General features: G+C 34.5%; 1 protein-coding gene across 4 annotated transcripts in view; it reads left to right on the forward strand.

The window, feature by feature from the left end:
- Positions 1–25,568, forward strand: part of PPM1A (protein phosphatase, Mg2+/Mn2+ dependent 1A) — a 52,850-nt gene that overhangs the window by 17,959 nt on the left and 9,323 nt on the right. For 3 of the 4 annotated variants that reach the window (XM_003831639.6, XM_034937642.3, XM_034937643.3), the window contains exons 2-3: positions 18,814–19,667; positions 21,426–21,543. In XM_003831639.6, coding sequence (XP_003831687.1) covers positions 18,814–19,667; positions 21,426–21,543 — 972 coding nt within the window. Of the gene's footprint in view, positions 1–13,447; positions 13,501–18,813; positions 19,668–21,425; positions 21,544–25,568 lie in introns of all 4 variants that reach the window. The other variant, XM_034937644.3, reaches the window with a different exon arrangement.

The following is a 25,568-nucleotide window of genomic DNA, read 5'->3' on the forward strand; positions in this document are numbered from 1 at the left end:
TAAGGTAGTTTGTTTCTTTCTGTATTTGGTGATTTTTTTTTATGAGCTAATATTTGATTAAACTGAATATTTCTCCATCCTCTGTATAGTTGCCTACAATGTAATTTCTACTTTTTTTTTGCATAAAAGAGTTTCATTTTCCTTTTTATACTCAATAACTTGTTTAATTAGCCAGTATTTTTACCAGTTTCTTTACTTACTGTTCCTTGCATCTTCTCTGAGTCCACTTTTCTTCTTGCTGAAGTACATCCTTTAGTAATCCTTTTAGTAAGAGGCTGGCTTGTAAATGTCCTTAGTTTTTGTGTGAAAGTATATTTTATGCATTACTTTGTTTTTCAGCTAGATAGAGAATTCTTGGTTGATAGGTTTCCTCCCATCAGCAACCTCGGTATATTATTTCATTGTCTTGTGAAACTTGGCAAACTTGGATCTCTGAGAAGTCCGATCTCTGCCTAATTGTTATGCTTCTGTATGTAATTTTTTTTTTTTTCTGGTAGTTTTTACAAAGATTTCTTTTCTTTATTCTGTCACCACTACTTACTGTGTGACCTTGGGCAAGTTCAAAATGGATATAAAATTGTATCTGTGTCATAGGGTTGTAATGAGGATTAAGTTTTAAAGCACTTAGAACAGAGCTTTGCATATTATAACTGTGACATGTTAATATTTGTTTTATTTTGCCATACTTGATATTCTAAACACATTTCTATGGTATGCTTAAGTATGTTGTTTTATCCATAGCTCCTCTTTGAAATACATTGTTGATGGGAAGATTCATCTTTCTTTGTTTCTAGAAAATTCCTTAGCCTTCATATCTTTGAATATTCATTTTCCAATATTCCTTCTTAGTCTCTGTATTATGTTCTAGGTGGTTCCTCAGTATCATTTTCTAATTTACTAATTCACACTTTGACTTTGTCCAGCTAGAGTTTATGTGGCCTCAGTTCCAGTGAATTTTTTTTAAATATTCAGGCTGTCTCTCTAAGAGCCACCTATTGTGGTTTGATTTCTGCCTATTTTTAATTTTTCTTCCCTTAATGACTATTGTGGCTTCCTTTTAACATTTGAAATTATTTTCAGATTGTCATTTTTTCTTCTAGAATGAATTACAGTTGTTGATTTTATTGGCTGTCCATCTTAGTTTAGTTTTCTTTGTGTGTTTTGAGTTTGCTTTTGCAGTCTCCTATTGACTGGAAGTTTTTGTTTTGTTTTCTTTTTCACTCTTCTTATCCAGTGTTTTTACATGCACCTACATCTCTGTCTAAAACCACATCTTTATATTGGAGGCTTGATTCCCTTGATTCTTGGTAACATCAGGATCAGGCTTCTCTTTCCAAGAATAAGACACAAACTAAGATCTATATTTCTTCTCACTGGACACATAATTTCATCTAAACCATAGCCCCATGCAATGGTTAGTAGTAGCTTTTTCTGGCTCCTTTCATAGGTTGGAAGAGCCTCTCCACCCTAGGTATTGGTTTCAAGCAGTGAGCCTGAGTTCTATCCCAGCCATGCATGGGTACCTTTTTAGTCCCTGTTACTATCCCTACAGGATGTGGACTTTTGGCCATCTCTGTTACTTGAGCCCAGAAGGCTCACAGTTTTAGCTTCAAAAACTGCTTTGTATTTAAAGAGTTCAGTGGCTTGGTCTTTTTTAATATTTTGTTTGTATAGTTAATAAATATTTAACATACATTAAAATGTTTGGAACAGATACATTTCAAAAGTGAATATACAAATCCATTTGGTTGGAAGTTAGTCCATTTTGTGTTGCTATCACAGAATATCACAGACTGGGTAATTTATTAATAATAGAAGTTTGTATAGCTCTTGGTTCTGAGGCTGGTAAGTCTAAGATTGAGGGGCTGCATCTGGTGAGGGCCTTCTTGCCAGATGGAAGGCAGGAATGCAAGAGAGCACAAGCGCAAACAAGGGCAAGACGGGGCCAGACTCGATTTTACCAGGAACTCACTCCTAAGATAAGAGCATTACTCAATTCATGAGGGCAGAGCCTTCATCACCCAGTTACTTTTTATGGACTCACTGGTTATTACTGTCACAATGACAATTCAATTTCAACATGAGTTTTGGAGGTGACTTTCAAATCATAGCAGAAGTCAATGTTTAAAATCAATGTATATCCTACATACCCTTCAGAAAGATAGTAGTTGACTCTCCTACTTATGAGAGGTATATTTTTTTATTCCTTTGCCAATATTGGGTGTAATAATTTTTTAATCTTTGAGAAGGTAATGTATAAAAAACAAATTTGTGTTTAATAGCTAGAAGGATTGGTCATTGCTCCATATATTTATTACCCATTTATATTCTTTTATTTATTTAATTGCCTGTTCACATTCATTGCCCATTTATTTTCCTTTAAGGTGTTCATTTGTATTGTCTTTTAAAATAGCTGTTTGTATATTGTAGTAATGTTAACTTTTGTGTATATATTGCAGATGCTTAAAAGACGTTTGCTTTTCAGGTTAATGAGCTTTATTTTATAGTGTAGGAGTCTCTTTTCTCTGGAGTCACTTTTTCTTATTCCTTTGGAATCAGTCTTTTCTTGTCATCCTTAGAAAGTCCTTTCCTACCATAAGATTACAGAAATATTTGCATACATCTGCTGGTATCGTTTTATTATTAATACTTCAGACTTCAATCTTTAATCTCTTGGTATTTATTTTAAGGTGTGATGTTGAAGGGATTCAGCTACCCACCACTGGAGGGCAGAAGTGGAAAAGATCAGCTTTCAGACACCCATTATTGAATCTCTCTGTTCCCAGAGAGCTCTTTCTGGATTCTCAGTTCTATTCCACTGATAAATTTATTCCTGCATTAGTATTGCCTCTTAAATACTATAATTTGGAATCAAGTTTAAATATCAGGTATTGCAGATTCTCATGATTTTAAGAATGTTTTGGCTATTCACATTTATTCATATATATTTTGAAATGATTTAATCAAGGTCTGGGAAAAAAAAGTTCCAGTTGTGATTATATTGAATTTATAGATTAAATAAAGGGAGGATAACCATCTTCACAATTTTGAATCTTCCTATCCAAGAAAAAGAAGTGTGTGTTATTCTGAAGCCCTCTTCTTAAAAAGGTTCTATTTCTTGTTATGTATTTAGATATACTTTTATTTCTGTCTTAACTTTCTAAGTGATTACTGTTAATCATTTTCATATATGGTTTTCTATAGTCAAATAATCTTATTGAGTATTTTTTTCCCTATCATTTCAGGTTTTGAGTTTGCCATCATGTCATTAACTACAAATAATTGATCTCCTTATAATTTTATGCCTCTTTTTGTTAGCCTTGGCTTATCTCAATAACCGTTATTTCTACACATTGCTGAGTTACAGGGATAAGAGTTGGTGTCCTTGTTCTTTTTTCTTTCCTGGGAATTGTTCTAGTACTGAGATTTCCTCTTTGGCTTGAAGTAAGTATTATATTAAGGAATAAATTTTATCAAATCCCTTTTAGAATATGATGAGATGATCATATGGATTGTTTTTAACTTTTAAAAAGATGACTTATATTAGTCAGCTGCCTAATGTTGGCTCATTGTTACGTTCCTAAAATGATCCCTATTTGGTGATTTGTAATATATATTTTACTGATTTTTTGGCATCTGTATTAATAAGTATGTTTGGACTATAGTTTTATTTTTTTAGTGCTGTCTTTGTCAAATTTTATAGAAGGATTATGATAGGTTTGTAAAAAGAATTGGAAATTTTTTTCCTGTAATCTATAGATAATTTAGGTAATTTGAGAGTTACATGTTTCCTTAGGGCTTGAAGGATCTTGTTTTGAAATAGTCTTGCCTGATGCACTTTTATTTTTAATAGCTTATTTTGAGAACAATCCAAATCTAAAATTTGCAAAAATAATACAGTGAACTTCCATATTTATTTAAATGGCCAATTGTTAACATTTTTCCACATTAGTTTTACAGACTTTTTTCCCTGTGTATGTGCATATGTGTATTCATATTCTCTTGGCATGCACACACACATTTTGTTATTTTTTAGTTTTGCTGAATCATTTAAGACTCAGTATGGACATCATGAACCTTTACTCTTAAATATTTAAATGTGTGTCCCCTAAGAACAAGGACTATCACTTTCTCTTACATAACCATAGTTCAATTATCAAATTTAGGAAATTTAACATTCATACAATACTATTATCTAATATACAACCCATAGTCAGATTTTATCAGTTGTCCCAGTAATGTCCTTTATAACAATCTTCCCCTCCCCATTCCTTCACCCTTTGCCTTCATCCAAGCCAGTCCATAATCACATATTACAGTTTGTTGTGACCTCCTTGGTCTCCTTTAACCTGGAGTGGTTCTTTAGTCCTTCTGCATTTTGTTTTTCATGAGCTCTGGAGTTTTTTGAGGGATAGTTCTTTAATAACTTTCTCATATTGTTCCAGGTTTCTGGTCTTCACTCTAGCACTAATTGAAAAAAAAAATTTGTTTTCCGAGAACTGTTACTTTCCTCCATATTTTCAAATTTATTAACAGAGAATTGTACAGAGTGATTTATTTTACAACAGTAAAATTCTATTTGTGAGGTGAGTATAGCCTGTTTGGCTTCTAATTTTAAATAATTTTTTTAGTTAGACTATTTAGTGGCTTACCTATTTTATTTTTTTCACATATAACATGTACTGTAATTTTACGTAATATATTCCTTCAGCTTTTATTTTATTTTGTATGTGTGTGTGGTTCATTTTTCTTTTTAGGTTGAATATTTAGTATACTGATTTTCTTTAGTATACTGATTTTTTTAACTAAGTGTGAATTTTTTTTTTTCTATTTTCAACACACTATTGCTGGCTTAAAGGTGAGGTTTCTTAATAAGGTTTGGTCACATCTCAGAATTTGATAGGAGATTTTTCTCATTATTGTTTCTAAATATTCTATAATTGTAGAAATATATAAACTCAATGCAAAAAACTGGTGTAGGAGCTTTTTAAGCAATTTCCACATGTTTGAGGTTTTCTTCTTTCTTTACACATTATCAATATCTACTATTAATGTATAATTCAGATGTGTCATTTCATTATTTCATTTTCTTTTTTTTTTTTTTTTTTGGTCTGTGGGGTAGGATGGGGGAGTGTGTTAGAAATCTATAAGCTTTTCTTTCCAACATATAATCCAATAATTATTTGATTTTTCAATTAATGTTTTAAGTGTGTTTGAACAGAATATATAGTCTTGAAATTTTGGACCACATCTTTTACCAATTTAAAACATGGCTCTTATTCTGTTTATTGCTTTATTCCTTGTGATTTACTTTGTCTGAAATTGAAATTGCAATTCTTGGTATCTTTTTTGCCTAGTGTATTTCGACCACAACAAAGTACTTTTATACTGACATCTTTATTTTTGAGTTTCTTGGTTTTGATTAGTCTCTTGATTGCATGAATCTATCTTTAAATAGTTTATTTTTCAGAAATGAAACATGGATAACACTACTTTAGTGCTGGCATATTTGATCATGTCTTCCTATTGCCTTTACGTATAAATGACAACCTTGCTGGTCATAGTATTCTTGGAATAAAACCTCTTTATCCTCAACGTTTATAGGCATTACTTCGTTGCCTATCATCTGATGTTGCAAAGAAGTCTGGGGCCAACCTGATTTCTTTTTTCTTTTTCTTTTTTGGCATGTTTATTTTATTTTTTTTTATTTGAGACAGTCTTGCTCTGTCACCCAGGCTGGAGTGCAATGGTGCGATCTAGGCTCACTGCAGCCTCCACCTCCTGGGTTCAAGCGATTCTCCTACCTCAACCTCCCGAGTAGCTGGGATTACAGGCGTGCGTTATTATGCCCAGCTAATTTTTATATTTTTAGTAGACATGGGGTTTTGTCATGTTGGCCAGGCTGATCTCAAACTCCTGACCTCAGGTGATCCTCCTGCCTTGGCCTCCCAAAGTGCTGGGATTATAGGCGTGAGCCATCGTGCCCAGCCGATGGCATGTTTATTTTGTCTGAATTGTATTCTTAAAATTTGTAATCTTCAAATTATGCTTCGGTATTGGTCAGTTTCTACTAAATGTATCTAGTACTTGATAAACGCCATTCAATCACCAAGTTCAGTCTTTAGTTTATGATTTATTTCTTCTGCCTTTGAAATTTAATTTTTCTTCCATTATTTGGTTTTCTTATTTACAATGTGCTAATTAAGCTGTTGGATCTGCATTGTTTGTATCTTTTCTCAAGTCTACTTGTTTTTGTTTCTTTATGCTTACTTGCATACTGGATGATTTTTGTCCTGTTCATTTTTACCCCTTGCAGATTGTTTGCTGTAGTGTCTTCATTCCTCATTATTGCTTTTCATGACATTTAAAATATTGCAATGATATTTTTTCTCTGAAATACCTTTTTTTAAAAGCTCTGTTGATACTTTCTATATTCTGGTTTCTTTTCATCCCTATTTCACAAATTAGGTTTTTTAAAATTTTCTTATATGTAAGTTGTCACCTAGTTTTCTAAGGTAAATCTTTTAGACTGTGACATCATGTTCTTGAGTACTTTTTTAGTTACTTTTTTATTTCAGAATTTTTGTATGGGTTCCATAAATTTTGTTTCTGCTTTTTTACTTAAAGGGTGGCAGTTTTCTCTGTTGTTTGCCCAAAAATAACTAGATACTCCTTGCCTGTTCTGTCATTATACTAGGATACCATTACCTCTTTCCCCCTTGGAATTTAACAGGCTGAATTATATTAAATTATTTTAGTTATCATATTTCATTATTTTTGAGAAAAATGATAGGGATTTTGTCCTGTTAACCTGTTACAGGTAAGAAACTTTGTCTTTCTTGATTTTTCTCTTGATGCTTGTTGAAATTACTGATTATTTTAGTTATCACATTTCATTATTTTTGAGAGAAATGATAGGGATTTTGTCCTATTAACCTGTTACAGGTAAGAAACTTTGTCTTTCTTGATTTGTCTCTTGATGCTTGTTGAAATTACTGCACATTTTCATCTTTACAAGTTTGGCAGATTTTCTTTCCCAACAGAAGAACTTGACTATTGGGCATTCTGCTAATTTCCATGGCTGCTATAACAAATTATCACGAACTTGGTGGCTTAAAACAATACAGATTTATTCTCACAGTTCTGGAGGCCACAAGTTCAATATCATTTTCACGGGGACAAAATCACGGTGTCACCAAGAATGTGCTCACTCCCGAGGCTTTAAGGAGGAATCTGTTTCTTGCTTTTTTTCACCTTCCAGTGGCTGTCAGCCTCATCACTTGCCTGGTAGCCACATCACTCCAATCTTTAAGACCAGCATCTTCAAATCTGTGTCTGCTTTGTCTTCACATCACCTTCTCTGTGTGTGTCAGATCTTCCCCTGACTCTCTATTCTAAGGACATGTGAGTTCACTTAGAGGTCTCTGGATAATCCAGGATCCTCTCTCCACCTCAAGATTCTTAATCACATCTGCAAAGACCTTTTTTTCCAAATAAGGTAACATTTATAGGATTAGGACTGGTATCTTTGGGAGTCATTATTCAGCCTACTAGGTATCATTTTGTTTTGCTACTTTAGAGTGAGGCAGACATATTAGTCAAAAATTGGATTAGAGTAAAGCCTCATAGATTGTGCTGTTTGTTAGAATCACAGATACTGTCCTCTTTACCGAATGATGCAAACTCTGATGCCATGGTGGAAAAGTATATGAATTGAATTGGATGTGGTCAGTAAGGATTGCTAGGGACTCGAGAATGCATGTTGTTCTAGGGAGAGGAAATACGTGAAGGTCAAATTCAGGTTATCAGGTTATTAGTTTGTAATCCTAGTTTGTAGCTGCTTTTTTCTTTTCATTTCTTACAAGCTGGTCTTGCTATAGTAAAATAATTTTGTGTGTCTCTTATAATCTTGATATTGAGAATAAGAGGTCTTTTTTTTAATGGGAATTCCATCCACATGATTTTAAAATATTACTTTACTAATGATATTTACCTAGGTATTCCTAGAACTTTAGTCTTCTCATGTAACGTTTTATACATTTCTCAGAACAAGGTAATTGACAAATAATCAAGGTTGCTTATTTATTGATGAGGAAAGTTAGACATTAAGCCAAAGGACTTGTCCAGCATCGCATATTGGATAGACCTATAACTTTTAACTTTAATCTTGTGGTGACAGGTATTTCCATTTTTTTTTTTGATGTTTCATATGTGCTTTGATGTTGATGTGTCATGTGACACGAAGTGTCTCCCTATTGTTGGATAATTGGGCAAGTCTAAGTTCTTTTTACTCTATATTCCTGATTTTGTTTTTCTAGATGTGTTATTTTTACGGATTCAGGTTACTTCTTTTTTTAAATCATGTTATTAGAGTTAAACTAATGAAAAATCATATAGAGATGAACTTGGTTTTGAAATATAATGAGTAGATACTTGCTTGGCTGGAATTTTTTCTCACAAGTTTTTTATAAAGATGGTATGAGTGTATACTTTGTATCCAGGAATGTGTGTACACTAGGGGGAGTGTTGGGGGGATGAGGGTGGAAGACATTTTAAGACACACAGGAGGCTGGTGTGGTGGCTCATGCCTGTAATTTCAGCACTTTGAGAGGCCAAGGCAGGGGAATCACTTGAGGTCAGGAGTTTGAGACCAGTGTAGCCAACATGATGAATCCCCATCTCTACTAAAAATAACAAAAAATTAACTGGGCGTGGTGGCACATGCCTGTAATCCCAGGTAACTTGGGAGGCTGAGGCACAGAATCACTTGAATCCAGGAGCCAAGATCATGCCGCCACATCCCAGCCTGGGCGACAGAGTGAGACTCTGTCTCAAAAAAAAAAAAAAAAAAAAAAAAAGACACAGAAGACCCTAAGTGTACACTCAGATGCTCTTTATATCCATACCCATTATCAGTTTGGTGATACGTTATTCTAGTTTCATGAACCTTTACTCTTAGAACTTGGTTTATTCTCTAATATCTTTTGGATTCAGTTTTGCAGTTGAGATGGCTAATATCAATTTGATACTCTTTCCTTTTATGATTGCTCATGTTTTTGTCTAGAACCTTGCATTATAGTATTTTTTTTTCTTTTCCTTGCATTTCTATAGTTGTGAACAACTAGGAGTGGGTTTTTAGCAATTAATTCAGTGAGCTTGTTAATTTTGAAAAGGCTTCAACTGAGGAACACTTTCTTCTCATTTCTTTGATGATAGCTTCTCTGTTTCTCCTTCAGAAAGTCTTGTTTTTTATATGCATATTTACTTTTTGGGTGCACTCTCCTTGTTAATGAGTTATTTGCATCTGATTTTGAGTTTATTCAGCAAATATTTATTAATGATCTACTGTATACTCTGTGCTAGGGGAGTTGACCTAGGGAACTCAAAGGAGGCTCCTTTGAAGAATTGATGCTTGAGCTGAGATCTCAGGAATGAGTAGGAATTATCTAAGACATGAGAGAACAGCTGTTAAGGTAGGGAAAGTAGCATTTGTTTATATATTTGGAGGAAGGAAGTATGAGAGTACTAGGTACTGTAAGAAAGCCCTTGTGGTTGGAGTAGAGAATGTAGGAGAAGGGACAGTATGAAGTGAGATGAGGCTAGAGAAGGTACGTAGGGGCTTGACTACCCAGGGCCTTCATGTGAGCCATATTAAGCAGTTATTTATCCACCTCCTACCCCCAGCAGTGGAAAGCCATTGAGAAACTTTTAGTACAGAAGTGATATGGTGAAATTTGTATTTTGAAAGATTTACTTAGGCTGCAGTTTGGAGAATGAATTAGAGGGATGCCAGGATCCACGTGAAGAGACTAAAGAAGCTAGTATTCTGCAGTGAGAATGATGGTAGCTTGAGACCAGGGCATTGGTAGAAAAAAGTGGACAGATTTGAGAATGCTTAGGAAGCATATAACCCATGGGATTTGATGATGGACTGATGGGAGATGAGGTAGAGAGAGGTATCAAAGATATCCTTAGTTTCTGTTTCTTTTTCTGAGTTGGGGTCTTGCTATATTGCCTAGGCTGGTCTTGAACTCCTGGATTCAAGCAATCTTACCGCCCCAGCCTCCAAGCAGTTGGGACTACAAGTATGCAACACCGCACCCAGTGAATGTTCTTGGTTTGTATTCACCTTGGTGGGTGATGGTGCCATTCACTGGTAAAAGCTGCAGATATGTGAGAGTGCTCAGGGAGGCAGCATAGAATGGGAAAAGGGCCTACATGTAACCCTTGAGGAATGCCAATGTTTAATGGCTTGGGAGATGAAAATGAGCCTGCAAAGGAGACGACGGAAAAGCTTAGGGGTAGGAAGAAAGCTGGGAGTGTGTGTGTAGCATCTTGAAAAGCCAATGGGAAGAGTGTTTCTGGAGGGAGTGTTATAGTTGAATGCTTCTGTGAGCAGTCAATTAGAGGAGGGCTAAAAATGTCCCTTAGATTAAGTGACTTGGAGGAACTTGATTTAGTAAAATGGCCAGACAGCCTTTTGGAGCATCAACATTTTTTTAAAGAAGTTTAACTGTAAAGAGAAGAGAGGCATATGGGTAGCTCGAGGGGAATAAGTCACATGAAAAGTTATTTTTAATGGGTAACATGGGTGACACTTGTGGCTTTAAAAGTCACACTCCAACTGAGAAATGTTGATAAAAAGGAGAAAAAGGAAAATAGTGTAAGATTCCTGAAAAAACTGTCATTTAAGACTCCTTTGAAACATGGGCACCAAAGCTAGTCTAGTAGAGGATTTATTATCAGTGAGAGGACAGAGTCCTATTACAGCAGAAAAGTAGGAGGAGAGGGTTATGAAAGAATTCATTGAAATGATTCACTCATTTATTGATCTTTTTTTTTCTGTAGTATCCAATTTGCCATTCATTGTCTCTATTGCAATTTTCAGTTCAGTAAATTGCTTTTCATTTCCATGAAACTATTTTCAGAGTACCTATTTTTTAATTGACAGTCTGCAATTGTTTTATTCATTCAATGTCATTTCATATCTTGGTTAGTTTCTAATTTTGAGCTAATGAATACTGAGTCTCCCTCTTTTTAACTTCTGAATTAAAAAAAAAAGTCATCTTATTTTTCTCTGTTCATTTTTACACTTTATTTAGCCTAAGTATCTGAAATTGGCTTTGCTAGAAATTACAATTAGTTCACTGTTGTTTTCTTTGTCCCAGACAAAAAAGAAAAATTTTAGATTTCTTTCTTTTCTCTTCTTCCTTTTTTTTTTTTAAGGTCATTTATCTTTGGCAGTTTTAGAGATTTAGAAAAGAAAATATATAGACTTGTAGGCAGAAGAAGATATGGCACTGAGGGAAGTTTTAGTTTTGTTCTGTGACAGTCTTCCTTATCTTGTATGTTGTCTTTAAAAAGCCTACACATTTAGATTTTCATTACCTCATTTGCAAGGATACAGGATAGCACATGTAGGAGAATTGGAGTGTAAGTCCAGAAACCTAAGTCTTATTCTTAGCCTTACTGATGAACCAGCTTTGTAACCTTGGGCAAATTATTCTGTTTCTCTGCACCTTCTCATTTGTAAAATAGGTTTACACAAATCATTTCTGCATTTTGGCTCTGATTCATTATGCAAGTTATCAAAATCAAATTTGTAACTATAAATGAGTAATGTTTTATTATTTTTATTTTTTTAGAGACAGAGTCTTACTCTATTGCCCAGGCTGGAGTGCAGTGGCACCATTATAGGTCACTGCAGCTTCAAATTCATGGGCCCAAGCAGTCCTCCTTCCTCAGACTCCTGAGTAGCTAGGACTACAGGCATGCACCACTATGCCCCGCTAATCATTTTTACAGGGTCACGCTATTTTGCCCAGGCTGGTCTTGAACTGCCCTCAAGTGGTCCTCCCACCTCAGTCTCCCAAAGCACTGGGACTACAGGCATGTGCCACCATGTGTGGCTCTAATCATTTTTAAAGCAACAATCAGTGGGAAATTTCAGCTCCAAATGGGAGAAAAATTTCCAAAGATTAGCCTTTTTTTTTTTTTTACAGATTTGCTACAGTTTTGTTAATGTGCTTATTTCTCATTACTATAGATAACTTTGAGATGGCTGCCTTGGATTACAAACTAGAATTTATTACTATTTCACATAGCTTGGGAAATTAAGTGTAGTTTGTGTAGCCTAAATTATCCTTTATAGAGATGTAGTTGCAAGGGTTAGCATTTCTTCTTTGAACCCCAGGTATGCAGTATATTGCTTAATACTCTATTGTTCCATAAATATGCATTCCAGAAGTCAGCTGACCATTTGTCCTTATCTTTGAGGACAAAGCCCATACATATGTAAGCATTAGTGAGCAATGTAGAATATAAAGATTTGGTAGCAGTAGAGAGTTTACGCTCTACATCCCACTGCAAGTAATTTGAATATTGCCGTATTATCCACTGTGACCTGTGCTGTTTGTTAATGTTCCTTTTCCCCACCTTCCCCGAGGAGCTTGTAGTCTCTCACTATATATTTTTTTCTCTTTGGATTTCCCTTCAGCCTTTAGATTTTTTATCTCTAATGCAAGTCTACTCTAGATTTTTCTCCCAAATGTTTAAAACCAAACCTATTATCTCAGTGGTCATCAAAGGTCCTCTAGTTACCAGTATCCACCCTTCTTGGAATGCCTGTTTAGCAGTGTTCTTTTGTTATATGAGTAAGAATAACTCTGGTATTTGCTAAGAGAATATAATTTTCTCCACATTGTATGTATCTGTGTCCTTTGTTTATAGAGCCTGGGGGGCGTTCCCTATAGGTTAAGTGTCCCTAGGTAAATAGAAAAATATAATGTAGGGTTTTATTACTCAACTTTTTAAGGTTTCTGCTCAAATTGTCAGTTGAATAACTCTTGTTACTTTGGGGCTAACATGTTGCTTAGGGATTTTAACAATAAAATATATAGAGCATTTTAAAAATTATTCACTATAATTCTGAGTGGATTAAACCAAATGACCGGGTTCAAGACTCTACTATGAGTTCACCTTTGCTTAATAAAAGGCAAGACTGAACATTAATTAATGACTTCTTGGCCCAGCCTTAGAATTTTTCAATTTAGGGATTAGTTTGGTTTTTAAAAGGTACAAAATGTTCATGAAATTTTCTGATTATATCAAATATTAATTCAGTCTTGTTTTTTGTCAGTACTTTGTTTTGAAAAGTTCAGATCAACTGATAATACTAGTGCTGTGATGAGACTCAGCTTGTACTGAAGAATAGATTTATGACTAGGTGAGAACTAAAATTTCTCTCAGAAACTAACTAAAAACTTTCATGGACAAATTGAATCCCCTTGGGATTTACTATTTATGGATATACGCCAATTTAATTATTGGACTAAATAAAATACTCTTTTATTAGTCCACTTATGGAAGATGACTGTGTAAACATAGTATTTGCAAGTAAGTACTTTTTGGTATTATATTTATATAATCAGCTCTTGTATCCATGTAGCTTATAGCTGGCTGCTTCACCAGGACTCTACAAATTGCTCAGAACCCAAGGAGGTAAGATTTTTATATTGCCTGTTTTCAGTATGTAAAAGTCCAGCCACAAAACTATTAATTTACCCTTGACTATATTTTTACAGTTGCTGTGGAGCTGAACCTAAAATTTTGTCAGATAGTTACTTGCTTTGTTACATTTTTATATACTAATTTATATACTATATTAATATACTAAATATATTTTTTAAAGTCTGGGGTTTGTTTTTAGAAAGTATATTCTATCTTCAAAGAATTATTTGGTAGTTTCATGTGTGTATCTGGAAAATAACTACTGTACTTCTTTATAAAAGTGAGAGTGAGGTCCCTGCTAGTTGAGGCTGGAATCTAGACGTGGCTGTTTATGTAGGAATTAGTAATTAAACAGTGCCTGTTTGCTGACTGCCTCATTTTTGCCAGGCTCTGTATGGGTGCCTTGCAAGGCATTGCCTCATTTAAACCTTGCAGCAGCATTCAGAGGAAAGTATTAATATGCCCACTGTACAGATGAGGAAGTTGAGGAATGCTTTATTAGTAGGTGTGAAGTGTCTTAAGCATAATACCTCCCTCCTCAGCCTTGCTCCCTCATCCTAGTTAAGGGAATTGAGACACAGAGATAAGGCAATTTGCTATTGACCTTCAGCAGATGACTTAACCTCACTGTGGCTTAGTTTCTTCATGAGTAAAACAGGGTACCTATCTTTTAGGATTGGTGTGAAGATTAAAGAAGTTAATACATATACAAAACTTTAGAACAGTGCTTGGCTAGTAGTAATCTCTCCATAAATGTTAGATGTTATTATTAAGCCTGTGACTACCTGTTATCTCATGTAATTGTTCAGAGATAAAAATGTAGGCTATAGGAAAGAATAAGGAGGAAAGCCAGGCTCCTAATCTGTCTAAGATAGAAGTGAATCTTAGTTAAGTTTTAAGATAATCCTATGTGCTTTTAAAAGATTTCATGGTTTGCTTTTCTTTGGCTCCCAGTTTCTTTTTTTTTTTCGACTTCTTGGTACAGGTAACTTTTGAAGGAATTCAGCTTACCTTAGATGAACCAAAGGAAAGCTAAAAGCCGAGATAATTTACAAAAACTAAAGCAGAGATTATGTTCCTAAATTCCCTCTTTCTGCTTCAAAGTCCAGGAAACACCACCTGCAGATACAGTTGTATCCCATTGTTAGACCCCTTCCTGAAGCCATCCTCTTTTCTTTGTCTTCCCAGAGAGAAACTAGTCATTCGACAAAGATTGAACTACTTCTGTGTGTTAGGCTGTGCTCCAAGTGCTGGGAAGACACCAGTGAATAAAACAAAAAGTCCCTGCTCTCATGGAGTTTACAGCCACTATTCTAAAGTTTGTCTGTATTCTGCCTGTCCTTGTTTTTATACTTTTAGCAAATATGTGTATAGAATTATTTTGCAGCCTTGTTCAGCATATTGTCTTCTTTTGTTTTTTAGGAATATCTGTTTATGTAATTAGATCTGTTTTTGATAAATTGTATTCTGTTATTTATCCATCCTACCTTCTAATGAGCAGTTAGGTTATTTCCAACATTGACTATTATGGTTCTCCAAAAAGATCATTGAACATGTCACCTTGGATGGATGGATGGGAGAGTTTCTTCAAGACAGCATGTTTCAAACTTTTTGTTGTGACCACAGTAAGAATTATGTGCACCTCAGCTTAGTAAATACAAATATACACTTGGGACAAAAACTTCAAGAAACAGTATTTACTTACTTTTATCACCTGGGATGCACTCTATTTTGTTCTGTTTTGTTTTCTTGAGACATTGTTTCGCTCTTGCTGCCCGGGCTAGAGTGCAATGGCATGATCTTGGCTCACTGCAGCCTCCACCTCCCAGGTTCAAACAATTCTCCTGCCTCAGCCTCCTGAGTAGTTGGGATTACAGGCGCCAGCCACCACACCCGGCTAATTTTTTGTATTAGTAGAGACAGGGTTTCACCATGTTGGCCAGTCTGGTCTTGAACTCCTGACCTCAATTAATCCACCCACCTCAGCCTCCCAAAGTGCTGAGATTACAGGCGTGAGCCACCGTGCTGGGCCTATTTTATCTTTTTCAAATGCAGTTTACACACAACCCAGCTGATTGGGTTGTGTGTAACCCATACTGATTAAACTGATTTATCACCTGTGTTCATTATTTTTAAAACGTTGTTTTGAGATCTATAATTAGAAGTGGAATTGCTGAGTAGTTGCTTAAGTGTATCTTCAACTTCTTCAACTAGCTGTTGCCAGTTGCAATTCAGAGTGGTTGAACCAATTTAAACTCCTATCTGCACTCTAGGGGAGTTCCTGTTTCTCCACATTCCGACCAACTCTTGATATTGCCAGATGGATGAGAAATGGCATTTGTTTTAAATGTGCCTTCCCCTATTTACTAATGAAGTGTTTAAAGTGTCTTTTAAAATATATCACATAGAAGTTTAATTTAATGGTAATCAGAGCTGGCGGCAAGGAGGAAATATTATTGTGATTGACTGCCTCCTGTGGCAGAAAAAATGGTGTAATAATTATATAATAATATCTATATTATATTGAGTATTTATAATTTGCTAGACACTATACTTTGTGCACTGTATACATTATTTCATTTAATCGTCATAAGAATCTTGTAAGGTTAGTGCCTTCTTATATACTTTTTTTTTTGAGACGGAGTCTCGCTCTGTCACCCAGGCTGGAGTGCAGTGATGTGATCTCAGCTTGGCTCTCAGTGCAACCTCTGCCTCCAGGTTCAAGCCATTCTTCTGCCTCAGCCTCCCAAGTAGCCGGGATTACGGGCATGCGCCACCATGCCTGGCTAATTTTTGTATTTTTAGTAGAGACGGGGTTTCACCATATTGGCCAGGCTGGTCTAGAACTCCTGACCTCATGATCCGCCCACCTCGGCCTCCTAAAGTGCTGGGATTACAGGCGTGAGCCACCACACCTGGCTGCCTTCTTATATGCTTATACAGGAACAGATGGAGAAAGAGATTCGGAAAGGTTCAGTAGTCACACTATTACTAAGTAGTAGAGCCATAATTTAAACCCACATTGGTCTAATTTCATAACTTATTTTCTTTAGTACTTCATGCTATTGGTGAATTCTTAGAGGAAGGAAGTTTGTCATTACTATTCTTTTCTGTTGGTTTGTCTCTTAAATGTGTTTAATTTTTTGAGTTTCACTCACGTCTCTTTTTTTCTTTCCTTTTCTCAAGATAGTGGAGTCTTTCCTCTGTAAAACTTCACCTTGTTGTTTCAAGTCTAGGATAGTGGTCTTGTAACCTAGGATAGTGGTCTTGGTTACTGCAATTTTGGTTGATTATTTCTTGTTGGCCCTTAATGTGCCCCCATCTTCTGCCTTAGGCATTCCATCTAATCTTTTCCAGCAGTTTGCAACCTTACTGTGCCTCAGAATCACATATGAAAATTTAAAAATCATAGATACCTAGGTTCCAACCCTACCCTGGAAATTCTGATTTGGAAATATTTATTTTTCAAAAAGTCCACAGATAATTCTGTTGCACAGCCATGGTAGAGACCCATTTTCTTGGGGGTTAATGATGCTTTAGAGTCACGCAGACTTGAATCAGAGCCCTGATTCCTTTAAACTTATTAGTTGAGTGATCTTGGCCAAGTTCTTTAATCTTGGCTAAGGTTCTTCATCTATAAATTGGAGATAATATTATTATCTACCTTAGAGAGTTGTTGAAGAGATTAAATGAAGTAATGCTTGTAAAACACTTACCAGAGGGACTTAGAATACTTCTTAAACATTGCCTGCTAATAAGGTGTCATTATTACATTATCCTTTATCCAATCAAAATACTCACCTTTGCAGTGTGTATCAACTTGATGTCAGAAAAATAATCTGATAAATATCACCATAAGGGATGGATGATAGCTAGTTTTCATTACTTACCTTTCGTTAGTTGAACTGTACTAGGAGGCAGAGGAGTAGGCAGATGGTTTTATCACGCCAATCAGCCAGTCTTTTCTGCCTATGTATCAGTTTGGACCTATAAGGAAAATGAAGGGGAAAACAAATGTTTTTCTTTCCTTCCTAGGAGGATTTTCTTCTTGCCCTTTTTCTCCCAGTTTCCTCTCTGAGCTGAGTATCATTAGCATCATCAATACCCTAGTTTCAAAGCTGCGTAGTGATTTACCTAGATACTTTTCTCCACCATTATTCCCTACTACCTAACTCTTCTTCACCTCCATTAAATCTCTGTTCATCATGCTATCCTTCTTTTGGATTGCCTTTAGTTCAGTTGTGACTTACTTGATTACTTGAACCCAGGTGTCTACATTTCTAAGCTATTGTTCAAGTAAGGGCCAAGGTAAATTCTAACCAGCTGTCCCTTTGCCTTGTGTGGGCCCATTCTAGACCAGCGGGTGTTAACTTTTGAGTATTGGAAAAGGATTAGATTAGCTGAGCCTTCAGGCTTGTCAGCAGGGCTGTCACTAGACCCTTTGATCTTCTTTGTATACCTAATGGTCATAGAGTATAATAATAATGGTACATGTTATTACTATATGATTAATAGTTACTAGTAGTAATTTTGTTATATATGTATATAGTACACTTTGTTATGTGTATATATAATTGCTTGCAACTTGAAATTTGAGGCTTACAGCATTTACAGTAATTTAATAACTTAACTGACTTTATCAAAAACTGAAAAACCTCATGGAAAAGGTAGAATGTAAGCTAGACTTAAAAGGATAGGTATACTTTTTTCTATAAATAGGATGAGGCAAGAGTTTCCAGTTAAGGAAACTGACATGAGCAAAGGCTTGAAGGAGCATGCAAATTTGGAGCATTGTGAGTAGATTATTTTTTAGTTTTTCAGAGTTCATGCAGTGGGAATAAAACTAGGGAGTTTGGAATCAAGCTTGAAAATTCCTGAATGTTCAACCAAGATAAGATATTTGAATTAGTAGATTTTTTGGGTATGTCATGAATTCGTTTGGCTTTTCTTAATTGATATACATACAACTTAGTCCTGAGCTCACACATGTTCATTGTATCATTAAACACTTAGCCTGGTTCGTTTAAGTTGATGGCCACTGCCAGGTCTCCTTTCTGCCTTCTCCCCTTTATCCCAATGCTTTAGTTTTTTTCTGCCTTTTTGTCTGTTGTGATCTGTGCTTCATCAGGCTTTCCCCCAGTTCCTCCTTGTTCATCTCCAGATTCCAAGTCAGCAACACAATGAATGTCTGCTTATCGCAAGTTGTGAATTCCCGCATATCTCTTTCACTTACTAAAAAGATTGTTTGGTACATATTTTGTTTATAAGACAGTTATTGACTTTCCTGTTTCTCTTCCTTTGCAGACCTAGAGGATCAAGACATAATGGGAGCATTTTTAGACAAGCCAAAGATGGAAAAGCATAATGCCCAGGGGCAGGGTAATGGGTTGCGATATGGGCTAAGCAGCATGCAAGGCTGGCGTGTTGAAATGGAGGATGCACATACGGCTGTGATCGGTTTGCCAAGTGGACTTGAATCATGGTCATTCTTTGCTGTGTATGATGGGCATGCTGGTTCTCAGGTTGCCAAATACTGCTGTGAGCATTTGTTAGATCACATCACCAATAACCAGGATTTTAAAGGGTCTGCAGGAGCACCTTCTGTGGAAAATGTAAAGAATGGAATCAGAACAGGTTTTCTGGAGATTGATGAACACATGAGAGTTATGTCAGAGAAGAAACATGGTGCAGATAGAAGTGGGTCAACAGCTGTAGGTGTCTTAATTTCTCCCCAACATACTTATTTCATTAACTGTGGAGACTCAAGAGGTTTACTTTGTAGGAACAGGAAAGTTCATTTCTTCACACAAGATCACAAACCAAGTAATCCGCTGGAGAAAGAACGAATTCAGAATGCAGGTGGCTCTGTAATGATTCAGCGTGTGAATGGCTCTCTGGCTGTATCGAGGGCCCTTGGGGATTTTGATTACAAATGTGTCCATGGAAAAGGTCCTACTGAGCAGCTTGTCTCACCAGAGCCTGAAGTCCATGATATTGAAAGATCTGAAGAAGATGATCAGTTCATTATCCTTGCATGTGATGGTATCTGGGATGTTATGGGAAATGAAGAGCTCTGTGATTTTGTAAGATCCAGACTTGAAGTCACTGATGACCTTGAGAAAGTTTGCAATGAAGTAGTCGACACCTGTTTGTATAAGGTAGCTAGACTTTTTTTTAAAAAACATAAAATGATTTTATGCCATATTAATCACTACTATAGTATTTAATCATCTTAGAATCTGTAATTCTGAAAACAGTTTTTGGCACAATTGTAGGATACTGTTCACCAATTATGAAAATATATCATAGGACCACTATGTAGAAATAAATTACCCAATTACCATCTCTGCAAGAGTTATAAGCTGAATGTTTAGTCTTACTACTTGAGCTTTGTAATAATGTGGAAGATTATCAAAGGTAAAAAGATTTTATCAGAGTGCATGTTTTGAAAGAAAGAGGGTGGGGAGGGTTAGGCCTCAGTGTCTATAAATGACAAGCATTTTAGAGTTTTAATATTTGACCATGTGATATCTCAGTACATTTATGATATCCTAATCCTTTGAAACTAAGGTTTAATGGTCTGTAGCACTTGAAAGAGGAATGTAGTGATCATTAGACGTGATGTAATAGAAATAGCCTTGTACATGGAGTCAGAAGAACTTGCTCTGAGACTGTGTATGGTTTTAGGTAAGCTATTTAAACTCTAATCAGTTTTTTTCATCATAAAAAGGATAAGACATTATTATCTTGTCTTATGGCGTTGTCAGGAGGATCAAATGGGATAATATACACAGGTGAGCTAGCTCAGCCCCTTTATTTTACAGATGAGGAAGCTGAAGCCAGAGAAGGTTCTACAAACTTAAGAGTCAGACAGACCTGAGACCAAGGCTTACCTCTATTAGTTTTGTACTCTACATTCCTGAACAAATTGTTCAACCTCTCTCAGCTTTAAAATGGAGATAATAGTATCTTATAAGACTGTTGAGGAATTAATGAGCATATGTGTATATATATATATATATAATGCCTAGTTTAGCATATAATACATGCTACACCCTTTCCTACAGATATTATAAATGACGTGTACAGGGTTTTATACATTGCTAACAGCATTAAGACTAGAAAATCAAGGCCTTTGACTTGGGTTCAGTGTTCTTTCTGCCACACTCTGTTCTGTTTTGTCAATAATGCTTATTAACTTATTCTTTGATTTTTTTTTTAAACAAATGTTGACTTTTTAAAATTCTTCTGAGGGTATATATTTGATACTCAAATATTTAATTATAGCATTTGAATACTTAGATGTCTTTAAAAATGAATGTAGTTCCTAAAAGTTGTCAGTTTTTAAAATTAATACAAGTTAAAAGCTGGTTTATAAACCTTAGGTAGTTTTACCACTTATTTCATATTTCTACTTATGAAGCAAATGTATTAGCCCCACAATTTATAATTTATTTTAAATGTAATTTTATCAGGTACATATAACTACAGGTCAAATCCTATTGTAAACAATGCCACTAAAATTTTCTGTCATGTTGTATGGAAGGAGTGTGTGTACACATGTATATTTGTATTAGGTATCACTTCAAATTAAGTCACCAGTAAATGTTTAGAAATAGTATTGTTTTATAGAATTATAAAAAATTATTATTACAGTGAGATTAACCTGTAATGTTTCTCTCCTGTCTTTTGGAGTATTGGTTATACTGTATTCTCTCTATACTGTTCGGGGGAGGGGGAGTCATTGCACACACACACGCGCACGCATGCGTGCGTGCACATACGTATTTTTTTCTCCCTGAAAGTAACATTTTCACTAGAACAAGTATAACTGTAATTGGCACAGCTGTAAAGGTTCTCAAGGCTTTGAAGAGCAAAAAGAAAACTAAAATATTCTCAAATTTTTTTCTTCCCAGGGAAGTCGAGACAACATGAGTGTGATTTTGATCTGTTTTCCAAATGCACCCAAAGTATCGCCAGAAGCAGTGAAGAAGGAGGCAGAGTTGGACAAGTACCTGGAATGCAGAGTAGAAGGTGGATCATTTAACAAAAAATAAGTAGCTTTATTAAAGAAAAATCTTCAACACAATCAAACTTTAACATTTTAGCTTTTAGATTTTTATGTGTCTTTGACATCTAGTGTCTAGTGTATGAAAGTGGAAAAGGACATTTCTGTAGTAGCTGTTAAGATGTATGCAGTTGTCCTATCACAGTTATATTAGAAATAACAACTAGTGTGGAAAGTATCCCACATTCTGTTCAGGATACTTTTGTTTTAAAAGGCTAAAATGTTTGTGTGCTTTAAAATTCTTAATGAATTCACTGGCATGAGTAATTTTATGCCGGGAAAATCTGATTTGTGGTCTATTTAATTACAAAGAGATTGTGATGGTGATAATTTGAATACCATCTTTCTATGAAAAGCTGTGTATATTAGTTTTAATCTCTAGGGCCTTTTTTCAATAACTTGAAAATCACAGCCTCATCATTAGCAACTTTATATACACAGCTTTAAAAAATTTGCTTTAAACTGTTTCAGAGCTTCTTCCCTAAGCCATAAACTGTCTCACCTAAACAAGATAGACCTCAATAAAAGACATAATATTTCTCCACCTGGCAGAAAAGTAACTGCCAAGTAAGATTAAGAAATAAGTTGAGCATTTCTGGAGTATATTTCTCATAATTCTGCAGAGACTTCCAGTTTATTGCATATATGCAGTAAAGTGTATATATTATGCAGTTTCTCTAAGCGGAAAAACTTGACATGACTTTAAGAGTGTTAAAACATGAAAGTGCTGGTGAGCTGAGGTAGAAAAAAACAAGAAAAAAATTTAAAAAGTAGAGTTAAAATGCATTTTAGGCTCCTAATGTCGTTAATTTGCACGTTAAAGACCTCTAATCGCATGCAAGCATTGACCTACCACACCTACATCCCACTGTGCCTGCATTATTGAAATTACTATTCACTTTAATTTTTTTCCCCCTTTTTACTGTTTGATACCAATCATAATCAGTCTGATACTAGAATCATGATTGGTTTTGTTCTTTAGTACTGTCTAGAGCTACTATTTTGTTTTTATTGCTGTCCGCCACTTGATAGTCATACATCTAGTATGTGTTTGTACTATTTAGTATTGCATTCATTGGACGTACTATTCAACGAATTTGTCTCCTTACTGTTACCAAGGGTCTTGGAATTTTTATATTTTAAATTAATCATTCAATATAAGTTATTTATAGGTATAGTACAATTTTAAAATATTTAGAATGCTACAATCATTGGTTCAAACTATTGATTCGTGGGAAAATTTAAATTCATAAGAATAATATGTATAGGGATAAGTTGATATTTAATGTATTGGCACTTTAACTTGGTCAGACATGTTTTCTTATTGGTTTAAAGAAGTAATAAGTATTTTAATATTTTTACTATGAAATGGGATCCAATTTTAGAAATGAATTGCTACTTTTCTCTTTAGTGTGTACACTTTAAGTTTTAGATGGAATTATGAAATATTCACTTTACGTTATTTTGTTACAATAATAAGTTTTATATTTCTTATTATCAAGCAAGAGTTGCCACCTGGACAGAGTTTACATTGATACTCAATATTTTTGATATGTTAAAGTGTTATTATACTTGTACCATTCAATTGGAGATTGTCATAAATTAAATATGGTATTTTTTACTCAGATTTGATGAGACTGCAACTAGAGAATAAATATTACATTAAAATTGCTGCTATTTTAAAACATAGAATGTAACTGTTTGTATTGTAAAAGTTGTTGTGTGTCCTCAGTGAAAAATACTGCCTTCAGCTTCCAAAGCAGGCACCTGAATGCCTTTTTCTTTTCTCTCTCTCTTCTTTCTTTAAATACATGCCTTCACTAGATTGCTGTGACCTACTAAACCTCATTTTATTTGCTTGGAACATTTTTGGCTTCTCTGTCCACACCATAGAAAAGGACAAAGGCCTTCCAGCTCTCCTTTTCTCTTATTTGTTCCCTTCTAAATACTTGACTCTCTAGGGGTGTGAAAAGATTCAGCTCATAATTTATACTACTATTAATTTTGTGGTCCTTCTAAGCCAATTTAAAATTATACTTTTGTGTATATATTTTCAAAATCTTTGCTACTGACTACCTTAGCTTTAAAGTTGCTGATTTGGAGATGACTGATAGAATCCCTGAAACTTGGTGGAGGGGAGTGGAAAGGAGCAGAATGTGTTTGTGTATATGTATGTGAAACATGGATCTTCTATACATAAATATTCTTTAGAAAAAGCGTTCAGTCTTTTTACAATTCTAAGTAAAACGTATAGGTCAACAGAAATTAAAGGAATATTTCTTAAAATTCATTTATTTTTCTTTTTTGAAAGCAGACAGAAGCAAGGCTAGTATAGTATGAATGGTCAGGTAGTTTAAATGCGTTGTCCCACGTGGAACAGGAGATATTAACTGTTTTTAAAGCTTTACATTATTTTTTTTTACAAGAATTTGTTTTCCTGTAATTTTCTTCACAGTTAAAATATCCTAATTTATATTTTAACAAAAGAGATGTAAGATACATCAAATATAGATAATTCAAGGTAATGTTTTTTAGACCTGAAACTATTATTGATTCAATTTATTATCAGTGTTTATTTCTGTTGTATCTAGTTATCTATCCAAATAATTGTATTGGCTTAGTGGAGACTGTATGTTAAGTGTATTAGTTTTAGATTGTGAAATTGTGCAGTTTAGGTAAACATCAAATCCCTTTATTTTTGTACAGCAGATTTCCAGCATTAGAACCATGTAGAACAAATATACTAGATGTTAAAGATTACACAATAAAGGAACTTGGCAAACCAAATCTGAGATCCTTGCTTTTTGTTCAGATTTAAGACTGTTTTTTTTTTAAGGCAAAAAATAATAGATGGTAAAAATTTGGCCTTTATTCTAAAAGGACAGTTTGAACCATTTAAAGAAATATTATGGGTAGCCATGTCTTTAAAAATTTTGAGGCCTGATCAAAGGACGAATCTTTATACGCATTGTTATTTTCAAAGGTATTTACAAATTGAGAAGCAGAATGATGATTTCTTGCCCCACTAATAACAAATAAAATACCATTTCTTACCATAAACATTGAAAAACAAAAACTGAACAAAACTTGAACATATAACTTACAAATACTTTTGACTTGAATTTGCATGTGGAGTATGTGTGCTAAAACTGCAAGTGAAGACTTTTTATACTTAGAGGAATAGTTGTAGAGTTCTTTGTAAGGTTCTTTGTTCATAATTTTTTATATTCTGTGATGTGAATAATAGTATGCATCTGCATGACAACACTGCAGATCATATTGCTGTGCCCTTTTAATAACTGGATATTTTAAAATTATTTTAAATGCAGTTGTATGGTTTATCAAATGGTTCTCTTTTTAAACATTTTATAAGGAAATTTAGACCTTTTCTATTCAAGGCTTTGTTGAAGTAATCAGTGAAGGAAATGGTATTATATATCTATACAGTATATTGTTTAAAGGTACTTTAGAGAAGAATGAAACTGAGACAGTGATGTTCAAGTACATAATCTGTGCATGCTATTTAAGTATCATTTTACAAATATAAATATATACATAAAAATAATTGAGTTAGTATATAATCTATAAATTCCCCTATAATTAAGCGTTGTTATTTTCAAATCTTGAAATTGTTTATTTTTTAAAATTCCACGCAGTGTATTATATAGGGCAAAGTTCAGGAAACATGTTTCCAGTCTAAAGAGAGGAGTGATGTAAGAAGAAACTAGTTGACATCTTAAGAAAGGATATTCTCACTTGTGCACACATATCCTTGATTATATAATATGCTGATTTAACATGAAATATTTTTTCACATTTTAATTTTGATTTGAAGTTAATCTTATATGTCATTCTGTGCATTTTTTGTCATAAATCTTCAAAGGTCAACCTGATTTTTTTTTTTTTAAATGATACCAGATTAGAAAAATCTCAGATGTGGTAAATGCCATCTTTAAAAAGCTAGGTTATCTTTGTTTCGGTTTTCTTTTTA

The sequence above is a fragment of the Pan paniscus genome, chromosome 15 (genome assembly GCF_029289425.2).
Source record: "Pan paniscus chromosome 15, NHGRI_mPanPan1-v2.0_pri, whole genome shotgun sequence".
NCBI classification, from domain to species: domain Eukaryota; kingdom Metazoa; phylum Chordata; class Mammalia; order Primates; family Hominidae; genus Pan; species Pan paniscus.